Below are 11,640 nucleotides of genomic sequence, written 5' to 3' on the forward strand. Positions count from 1 at the left end.
TTTTTTGAAAAAATTCTTTCTTATAAAAAAAAAAAAAAAAAAAAAAAAAAAAAAAAAAAAAAAAGAGGAAGGAAAATATTGATGTTGAGGAATATTTTCAAAGTTTGATGAATTAGACTCGTTGAATGATGCAATTTATTTAAATTCTAAGCTTTGCATTTTCTATGTTTGATCGGGACTACAAAATCTGCAGCTATTTGACCTATAGTTACGTTTTTCTTTGATATGTTCTATTCTTTAATTCTGGGAGAGCATTTTTTTGCTGCTTCTTTCAGTATTAATGATTATCTTCATTCTTCCAATTTTTATGTTGTCAATCACGTCTTCTTTGTTGGCTAGACATTATACAGTGCTTGGTAGTTTAAGGCATTATTTGTTGAATTACATGTATATATGTTGAATGATCACTATATATACGTGGAAGAAAATTGCTAAGAAAATTTGATTTTATTTTCATGTTTTTTCTATGACAGAAAAAGTTCAATGTTCAATTCAACGAAGCCGAGTGTTATAAAATCGACACTCAAAACAAAAAAGTGTACTGCCGATCAATCCAAGACAACAATTTGGGTGTCAGTGAAGAATTTAGTCTGGAATACGATTATCTGGTGATAGCCATGGGTGCTCGTGTGAACACATTCAATACTCCTGGTGTTGTGGAGCATGCACACTTTTTGAAGGTAAAAACATAATCAAGAAACCAGAGATGATTCAATTTTAAATCAGTAACTCATTTTCTATATGTAATACGGGGTCCTTGTATGCCGTCGAGATGGGATGTCTCTGAATGTCCACTTACTTTCAGCTCTCAACCTATTCTTTGGTAAACCTAACCGTGAATCATAATTGAGGGTTGACATATAGAAGCCTTCCAAATAAGAAGATGGCGAAAGAAGAGAAGGCAGGAAATGGCTCGGATAGGGATAGGCTTTCAGTAGATACTTAGGCACCCAATGACGATGAAAGGTGTAGTAATTGAAGAAATAGGGAAACCTTTGGAATTCTGTGGAATCTATTGGAAGGCGAAAGACTCATGGATCGGTTGGGTTTTGGGAGGTGGGTGCTAAACATTGAGCGCAAGGAAAACTAAATGAAGTGGCTAGGAAAGCTCTGTAGATTCTATATATTTATAATTATTTTATATCTGTATTATTTATTAATTGCATATATTTTTACTTGTATAAAGTGGAAAATGTTTGACATTTTTGTAGGAAATAGAAGACGCACAAAGGATCCGGAGAACGGTAATAGACTGTTTTGAAAGGGCTAGTCTCCCCACAATAAGTGAAGAGGAAAGGAAAAGAATCCTGCATTTTGTTATTGTTGGAGGAGGTCCAACAGGAGTCGAGTTTGCAGCAGAGCTTCATGACTTTGTGATTGATGATCTAGCCAAGCTTTATCCTACATTGAAGGATAAAGTGAAAATCACACTTCTTGAAGCTACAGATCATATTCTAAACATGTAATAAGATACTCAAATTAATCCTTCTAGTGCTGCCACCTTTTGCTTAAGTAGTATTATTTCTTCTTCTATTGGAGAAATAATTAGCGGACTGACTATTCTTAAATCTTTGCAGGTTTGATAAAAGAATTACTGTTTTTGCTGAAGAAAAATTCCAGAGGGATGGAATTGACTTGAAAACTGGATCACTGGTTACGAAGGTTTCTGATAAAGAAATATCCACTAAAGAGAGAGCCACTGGCCAAAATGTGTCAATTCCATATGGGATGGTAGTCTGGTCGACTGGTATAGGGACTCGCCCGGTTATAATGGATTTCATGAAGCAAATCGGTCAGGTTTGTTTCTTCAAATAATTTATCCTAATTCTAAACTTTCATGAAAATCTGTACTCTTGGACCTGTTTCAAACCATCTTCACTTTTGTCACTTGGAAAGCAGACAAACAGGCTAGTTTTGGCAACTGATGAATGGCTACGGGTGGAAAAATGTGATAGCATCTATGCTCTAGGTGATTGTGCTACAATAAATCAACGAAAAGTCATGGTATACATTTTTCAAATCTATCCATATGATTCCTGATATCTTTGAATTCGAGTTCTCATTTATGTGAATGCGCATATTCTGCAGTTTTGATATAATCATTCTTTATGTTCCGTAATGTCTATTACACTGAATACGATAACAAAAGTTTCTTAGGAAATCCTCATCCTAACATACTTTAAACTGAATGAATATTGTATCAACTAGATCGAGAATGAAACGACTCAACATTTTTATTTTAGGTCTAAATTTTTAGGTTTGAATTATACGATATGATGGGAATCTTGCTTTCTATATGTCAATAGAATACGTATTGCTTGAATGTGTTTAAGCATCGACTTTGATGTAGAAAAATTCATAAGACAACAGGCTATAGAAAAGGTTTGTCAAGTCCACTTCATCAATAGAGATTGTGGCAATGGCTAGAAAGCATTTCACACATTCTTGTTCTGATTTCTAACAATTGCAAGTTGTAAACGACAATTGTGATTATATAGGCCGGCAAATATGGATCTTGTGCTAGTTACTAATTTGCAAAATCTGTTGTGTTTCATTATGGTTGATTGTTTCCTTAACTTTTCATTTGTCATCAGGAAGATATTGCAGCCATTTTTAGCAAGGCAGACACGAAAAATACTGGCCGTTTAAAAGTTGAAGATTTTAAGGAAGTCATTAACGACGTATCCGAAAGGTATCCTCAAGTGGAAATCTACTTGAAGAAGAAACAATTAAAGAATTTTGTTCAACTTCTTAAAAATTCACAAGGCGATGATAAACTGGATATTGAAAAATTCAAAGCAGCACTTTCTGAAGTGGATTCGCAGACTAAAAATCTTCCTCCAACAGCACAGGTAACGTGAAATATATATATATATATATACATCTGCATTTCAAACTTAAGAGTGATTATTCTTACTTTTTTAATTTTAGGTGGCTGCTCAACAAGGTGCTTACCTTGCCGACTGTTTCAATCGAATGGAGATCTGCGAAAAGTATCCTGAAGGTCCATTAAGGTTCCGAGGATCTGGAAGGCATCGATTCCGCCCATTCAGGTAACTAGCATCAGATTTTATCCCAAAAGAAGTGGCTTGAGTGTTAGGCCGGAAAAAAAAAATCTATAAAATGAATATAAAGAAAATTAGGATGTTAAAATGGATAAGAAAAGAACGGATAATATATAATAAAAAGTGGATATTACTGGAATCGGTCGAGGGTGGTGTGATCTCAGTTTAAAAGGTTGAAAGACAACTGACATGCAATATAGTTGTAGGACACCCCAGAAATATTGAAAATTAGAATTACCTCATTGTTGCTCTTAAGGGGTTATGATGATACACAACTCGAGACATTTAGTATCGCAACAACAGAGGACGACGTTGAATTTTTCAACCCTTCAGTCAAGTCTAAGCTTTATTCAGTAACTTGTAATGACTGGAAGAGACAGTCAGACAGATTACATGTTTGTTGAATGATTGAAGGTACAAGCACTTGGGACAATTTGCACCATTAGGAGGAGAGCAAGCTGCAGCTCAACTTCCTGGAGATTGGGTTTCCATAGGCCATAGCTCCCAGTGGCTCTGGTACTCTGTGTATGCCAGGTAAATATATTCTCATTCATGCAACTCTCTCTCTTTCTATGTGAATGTTTATTCTGCTCTATCAACACGTTTGCCACTCCTTCAAAATCCAGCAAGCAAGTCAGCTGGCGCACAAGGATGTTGGTTGTTTCCGATTGGGGAAGACGTTTCATTTTTGGAAGGGACTCTAGTCGAATATGAGGTGCCATGAACGATCCATACATCAAAAAGGAGAATGAATTTTATACCATTTTTACAGACACAGCAGAGAAATTTTGTTGCATTTCGTTTTGGATCCCCAAATCTTGTTCAATTTTTCTGTTTAGTATTATCTTTTTTACGTTCATATTAACATTATAACTTGTCCACATGGATCAACATGATTTACCTTGGCTGAGACGTTAAAACCGAACACCAAAAGATACAAATCCAGTATGATTGCCTTATTTTTATGCCAAGTAAATTTGATAAACCTCTTGAGACACTTTCCTCCTATAATACAACCACCTCAAAACCAACGTGAACAGCAATTAGTTCCATTTTTCATTAGTATAATCAATGAATAACCTCTACGGCCTTTTATGTTTGAAACTAATGGCCACATCAAATTTTCAATAGTGTAAATGACGAATATGGACGGAGTGACTTGAAGTGCATGGAACAAATGGTGAACTCAAGTACCAATGTATGACAGAAACGCGCTGCATGATCCAAGTAAACTCTCACTTCAAGTTCAGCGATTAAGTGTTTTTAACCGTACCTTTGACAAAGAGAAGTACAATTTTTATATGAAATTATATATGAAAATTACATCAATTGAAACAACATAACAAAAAAAAATAAAAAAAGTACAATCTTATCGATGCTAACAGTTGGTAAATGAGGAATGCGCAAGTATGCAAAGCACAAAGTAAAACAATTTCATTACGTTAAAAAACAGAAAATATTACAACAATTATATTATCCCACAGCAGGCAAGCGTTTTATCTCAAGCCTCAAAGTACCATTTGTAGGAGCAAAATAATGCCTACTAACAAGAATCAACCTCAAAGAACTCAACCAAAATCGAACTTTGTTCTAAATTGGGAAAGAGATTTAAGATGAATTTAACCTCTTATATAGTTCTCGAACCTTCTGCAAAACTCAGAAGTTGGCATTCTGATGGCTCCATTTCCTCATCATTGTAAAGGAATGATTTCCTCTCTATCAATTCAGCCACTCTTTTGGTTGGAGCAAATTAGGCACAATTAGGAGTAGGCACGGTCCGGTTTGGTCCGGTTCCAAAGGAAACCGAACCGAACCAAATACCAATGGGAATTTTAGAAATGGAACCATTGGTTTCATAGCTAACTGTGGAACCGAATCGGAACCGAACCAATTGGTTCCGATTCGATCCGGTCCGGTTCTTTATGTTAAAAATGTCGAAATAAAATGCTTACTAATAAAAACTCTAAAAATGCTACCAACATGATACTTTTAACAAAATATAGAAGAATCGAACATATTATTCAAAGATTTATTTAGGTATAAATTTACCAATTGAAAACAAAATAAAAATCATGTAATCAAAGTGAAAACAAAATAAAAATTTTGTATCTTATAAATGAAATTATATATTGTAAATAAATTTATTTAGGTATAGATTTACCCAATATTCTAATTAGGCTTGAAAATCAATTAATCAAAGAATTATAAGAAGAGATAAGGAAAGAATCAAAGAGAAGAAGGAAAGTACTGAAGTCTAAAATTAAGAAGGAACCCAATTATTTTTTATAAAAGTATTGGAGATTGAGTCATATATTTTACAAAAAAAAAAAAAATCTAATGAGAACCATCTGTTTCCCGCAGTTCCCACACTAAAATCGGGAACCGGACTGGAACCGGTCGGTTCTTAAAAATTTGTCCCGAAATCAAATTGTTTTTTAGAAGATCTGAAACCGAATCGGCCGGTTTTAAACGGTTCCGGTCCGGTTCCACCGGATTTGGGAAAAAGTGCCCACTCCTAGGCACAATCACTCCGAACAAAGGAGATGTTGGAATGTGGAAGCGAAATTATCCAGAAATTAGAATTTTCGTTAATTCAATAAACAAGATTGTCTAGATGTGCACGTGTATGTTATATGAAGAATAAATGATTCGAATTTTTATCTAAATTTGATGATCAATTCTTGAATTAATTCTAAACCACGAACTTTCAGTTTTTTAAATCCAAGAACTTGAATTTTCAAACCTTCAAGTTTTCTATGGTATTCTTTAAAATCAAGACTACATTGGTGAGTTGACACCTTATTTTAATTAAATCAGGAAACTAATTCTTGATCTGGACGGTCGATAAAAAAAAAGAAAATAATTTTTTCTCTCTACAAATTTGAATACCATGAAATTATGTATTATGAATGTTGTACAATTTCATATGATGTTTAGGTTCAATCTAATAGAGATAGAGGAGTTCCAATCCTTATATAATAATTTCAGAAATTCCTATTAAAATCCATGTATGAATTTTAATTAAAGTCCAAATCCAATTAATTTACATTTAATTACATCTATAGTTCTAGAATTTCAATTATAATCAAGTTTATAATTATCTTAATTAATTTCTAATACTTTATGGAGCTATCATAGGAACCTGCTCGGACATATATTATCCAAACTCCAATAATTAGATTCTATCTAGTTGAACCTAAACCATCCATTCTAATTATTAGTCTTTTCTTTTTCCACTAAAGGCAAAAAATTAAACTCTTAGAAATATATAAGATCACAGAAGTCAATAAATTTATAATACTTTCATCTGACTTGCCGTATATGTATTTTACCCCCATCCAATATCCGATAATTAGGTACAAGCATAAATGATTGTTTTGCTATTCTAATTATTCTCACCAACTTAAGTTTCATTTTATTCAACGGTCCTGTGAATTAATCATAGATTTCGAAATTAAGCCTTCGCTAAACACCGAGCTCAGATTTTAACCATTTAACAGAAAATACTTAAGTTGTCACTCTGCCCATTTTTTAGGGTGACAATTTCTGATCCAAAATCATGTTCTCTACTTCGCTCATTATCAAGTGTCCAACTCATCGAGACATTTAACTACTGAAATTGATCTCACTCATTGATGAATTAAAAAGCTATTAAAATTACGAAAATATATACATAATCATGTCAAGGGATTTAGATGAAATATATATCAGTCAAGTAGAATTTAATTTTTCGTATGGTTATGCTATAGAATTAAATCCGATATGCGATTCAATACACTTCAAAAGTACTAGTGTCACATTTAACTATTTTTGTGATAATGATAAATTACAAACCTGAACAGTGAATCGGTCAACACTACATCCTTCTAGTGAAAGGTGTCAACCCTTATACATTGGTTGTGAACAAATTATTTATGATCAAAATATAAGTTGTGTTATATTGTACTTCTCAATGTAAGTACCCAGCTTATATTATTTCAAGTGATCATAGGCAGTTTAATTTTCATGCTAAAAATAAATAATGCAATACATAAATAAAATCACAACTTATTTATTATAAATAATTATTTTATCGTAGCAAAATATACTATATGGGGGCACAACCCAACAAGTTTTTCACTTGTCCTAGAGTATATGTGTTATGTCTTGTAACCTCGCGTCTTGCAGATGTGCCTAGAAAACTTAGTCGATAAGCTCCTAGTAAACGAGTCTACAAGATTATCCCAGTAGCAATCTTACTGACAACCACATTTTCTCTGCCAACTATCTCTCCTTTTTTTTCCAAGATCTTTCATATAAATGGATCACTGAAGCTTGCAGACTTTGCTTTCATGAACAGGTTCTATGAATTCGCCTGGTTATATCATATAGATACATTTCTCAAAATGTCCATGCAAAAATGCTCTCTTAACATCCATTTGCCACACCTCATAATCAAAATGAGCTGCAATAGAGAAGAGAATCTGGATAGACTTAAGCATAGCCACTGGCAAAAAGGTCTCCTAGTAATCGATGCCTTCTCGTTGGGTAAAACCTTTAGCCACTGGCCTTGCTTTGAAAGTTTCCTCTTTCCCGTCTACTCCTCTCTTTCTCTTATAGACTCACTTGTACCTGATGGGTTTTATCCATTCTAGTGCATCTATAAGTTCCCAGATCTGATTGGAATGCATAGATTCCATTTCAGTAGTCATAGCTTGTTATATAAATCTGCATCCACATCACTCATAGCCTCTTTATATGAAGTCGAATCATCAACTTGTGTTGTGGAGATAGCCTGATTAAACTCTCCAATGAACAGGTACGTAGAAGGTCTGATAACCCTCAGACTTTGTCTAAGGGGCAATGGATCTTGGATTGTGGCATCGTTTGTATCAATGTTGGTATCACCATTATATGGTTTTGTTACTTCCTCAATACCTTTAACATTTACATGATCCATAGGATTGGATGACTCATCTCTCCCACTCAAAACACATTGCTTAGGTATTTCTGACACCAAGGATTGTTTGTCATGGGATTATGTTTTACGAATTGATGGGGTGGAATTATTCCCACTTTTTTCTTTCAACACGACCTTACTTTTGAACTTACGTTCATTAATATATTTATCCTTTAGAAAAGTTTCATTTGTGCTAACAAAAACACTTCCTCAATACCTTTAACATTTACATGATCCATAGGATTGGATGACTCATCTCTCCCACTCAAAACACATTGCTTAGGTATTTCTGACACCAAGGATTGTTTGTCATGGGATTATGTTTTAGGAATTGATGGGGTGGAATTATTCCCACTTTTTTCTTTCAACACGACCTTTCTTTTGAACTTACGTTCATTAATATATTTATCCTTTAGAAAAGTTTCATTTGTGCTAACAAAAACTTTTTTTTATCTAGAGGACTATAAAAATAATATCCTGTGGTACCTCTAGGGTATCCCACAAATAGGCATATCTGATCCAGACTCCAACTTTTTCACCTTTCCTTTCAGCATATAAGCCGAAAATCCCCAAATTCGAATGTAGCGTAAGCTAGACTTGTGCTCATTCCACAATTTTGGGAGAGTATTGGGAACCGACTTAGAAGGAACTAAGTTAAGAACATATGCTGCTATTTCCAGTGCATATCCCCAAAATGAGGTAGGTAGAGTTGCGAAACTCATCATTGATCTAACCATGTCTAAAATGTCCTATTTCTTCTTTCTGAAATGTCATTCTGTTGGGGTGTACCCGATGCACTCAGTTGAGAAACAATACCATTTTCTATCAAGTAGTCCCTATATTCTCTTGAGAGATATTCGTCACCTCGATCTGATCAAAGTATTTTAATACTCTTACCCAAATATTTCTCGACCTCAATTCGATACACTTTGAATTTTTTGAAAGCATCTGACTTTTGAGCCTTAGGTAGATGTATTTGAATCTAGTGTAATCATCGGTAAAAGTGACAAAATACTCATAACCCCCTGATCAAAGTATTTTAATACCCTTACCCAAATATTTCTCGACCTCAGTTCGATACACTTTGAATTTTTTAAAGCATCTGACTTTCGAGCCATTAGTTAGATGTTTTTGAATCTAGTGTAATCATCGGTAAAATTGACAAAATACTCATAACCCCCTCTTGCAGGTGTATTCATTGGTCCACATATATCAAAATGAACTAGTTCTAATACTTCTTTTACTCTACATCCTTTTGCTAGAAAGGATCTCTTGATTATTTTACCCTATAAACAAGAACTTTGAGACCTAAATAGCCACCATAGCATCAAGGAGGATGTGTCCACCGTATCGTGTAATCTTATGAAGCCCAGTCTACCCTCATAAGTAAGGAGGAAAATTTCTTTTCAGCTTCACCAATGCTCAGGCAAGATCTTTAAAATCCCATAAGAATTACACAAATATACTATCTAACTTTTTCATTACAATCTTGGGAGGCTGCATAATCTAAAAGATGTATAATGGTAAAGAGTAGAGAACTAATCTTAGCAAAGTAATCTTACCACTAGGTGAAAGAAACCATGATGCCTATCCTGAAAAATCCTATTCCGGACCTTCATAACGAGGTCATAAAAAAAAATCTCCTTTTAGTCCCTTTGAATAAGGGGACTCTCAAGAATGTGAATGGCTGCAGTTGATACGAAAATCCAATCAAAATCAAAAGCCCCCGTATCTGTGTATCCGATGCCCACCGAGGTAGTATAAGACCACTCTTATCTCTATTCACCAATTGGCCAATGACCTCTTCATAGCGCTCTAAAAAATCAATTACCTTTCTGATAGACTTCGCCTGACCATTGGCAAATACAATTATGTGGTTACCAAAAGCAAGATAGAAAACAAGAGTATTACTTCTATGCCGATGATGCATACTAGGATATTCCTAAAACTTCTGAGTAAGTTGACGAAAGAGGTAATTCACAGCGATACTAAATAAGGAGGGAGAGATAGGATTTTCCTATTTGAGTTTATGCGAGGATGGGAAGAAGCCACATGGACAACCATTTAGGAGTACTGGTAATCGACACTCCAAGATACAGCGTCTAATCTTATCAATCTATAGCTGTTCGAAACCAAACACATCCAATATAGAATAAACAAATTTACAGTCCATACAATCATATGCTTTTGCCATATTTAGCTTTAGCATAGTATTCATTCCATACACTCTATCATCTAACATATGGAGAAGCTCCTGAGTCAACAAAACATTGTCTCCAATTAGGCAACCTAGGACAAAACCACTCTTCTGAGGAAAAATAATACGAGATAGCAATGGACTCAGTCTAGTGTTAAATAGCTTAGTGATAAGCTTATTGAACACCGTACACAAGCTGATAGGTTGATAATTTGTCGTTCTACAAGCATTTACCATCTTTGGGAGCAAGACAATCGAGGTAGGTATAAAACCTCCTGGCAGATGACCATCGTCAAAGAAATCAATAACTACACCATACACATCATCTTGTGTAATATCCCAACAATGCTGTAGAACAAATAAGAAAATCATTCAAGGCCTACAACACTATCAGCATTAATACTAAAAATCACCTTCTGCACCTCATCAATAGTCGAAAAGCAATTCAAGGCCAAATTATTTACCTCCGTCAGTAACCTGGGTGTAATACAAGGACGTATGGGATCCAAAAACTGTGATGAAGTAAATAATAAATCCTAAAAATAGAGATCGTTGACCTTTGAATGTCTACATGAGTAGAGAGATCTTTTCCTACTTGAGTCATGGAGTAAATTACTTAAATTGTCACTGAACTTTGTAAAAAGTTTCCATGGAGTCATTGAACTTTAGAAATCATCTAATTCAACAATAAACTTTGCCAAAGATTTCCACGGAGTCACTGAACTTTAAAAATCTCCTCAATCAACCTGAAGAACTTTTCTCAGAGAGCAGCAATCCCTATAAGCTGAGTAGGAGTGACCACTTTTGAGAGAAGAAGGCTAAGAAATCATGGTGCTTGGTCCATTTATTGAGAAATCAAAATGGCCTAGGACCAAAATCATCATCATTAGTCTAGTGTAACAGTAAAAGCTAATGATCAGATGAAGTCCAATTTAGATGCATAACATTAAGCCATTGACAGAAATTTGTAGCCATAGCATTAATCAAAACTCTATCCAATTGCTTACTAACCTGACCATTAATCCAAGTGTATGAAGACCCAGAAAAACCATCATCCTCCAAACCGCAGTGTAAGATCATGTCTGAAAGGTATTACTGGTGAAGATTTTCCCACAAGTCCTTCTAAACTGAGGCCTCACAAGCAGCATATATAGATGTCAAGTAGATTGATCATGCTAGTCTAGGATCCTAAACTCTAACATGTAGGAACTGGATCTGTTCATCAATAACGGTAATGGTAGTGCCCACATTCTAGAAGACCCAAAACTTGATCGACTCATTTTGAACCCCAAAGTTGAAATGAAGATAACGATGAACAAAATCAAAGCTCATCTCCTAAATCATAGGCTCCAGAATAACTAAAATAAGTTTCTTCAAGTGTCTACGAGTAGCTATATTAGCTACATCTCTCACATTCCAAATGATGGCACTCATTGAGA

General features: G+C 34.6%; 1 protein-coding gene across 1 annotated transcript in view; it reads left to right on the top strand.

The window, feature by feature from the left end:
- LOC111396414 (external alternative NAD(P)H-ubiquinone oxidoreductase B4, mitochondrial-like) overlaps positions 1–4,000 on the top strand; it is a 13,513-nt gene extending 9,513 nt beyond the window's left edge. The window contains exons 5-12 of the mRNA XM_023022851.1: positions 474–680; positions 1,212–1,462; positions 1,578–1,797; positions 1,900–2,004; positions 2,595–2,852; positions 2,932–3,053; positions 3,480–3,599; positions 3,692–4,000. Coding sequence (XP_022878619.1) covers positions 474–680; positions 1,212–1,462; positions 1,578–1,797; positions 1,900–2,004; positions 2,595–2,852; positions 2,932–3,053; positions 3,480–3,599; positions 3,692–3,779 — 1,371 coding nt within the window. The 3' untranslated portion in view covers positions 3,780–4,000. The remainder of the gene's footprint in view (positions 1–473; positions 681–1,211; positions 1,463–1,577; positions 1,798–1,899; positions 2,005–2,594; positions 2,853–2,931; positions 3,054–3,479; positions 3,600–3,691) is intronic.
- Positions 4,001–11,640: the final 7,640 nt, after the last annotated feature.

The sequence above is a fragment of the Olea europaea genome, chromosome 6, assembly GCF_002742605.1.
Source record: "Olea europaea var. sylvestris chromosome 6, O_europaea_v1, whole genome shotgun sequence".
In the NCBI taxonomy this organism is placed as follows: domain Eukaryota; kingdom Viridiplantae; phylum Streptophyta; class Magnoliopsida; order Lamiales; family Oleaceae; genus Olea; species Olea europaea.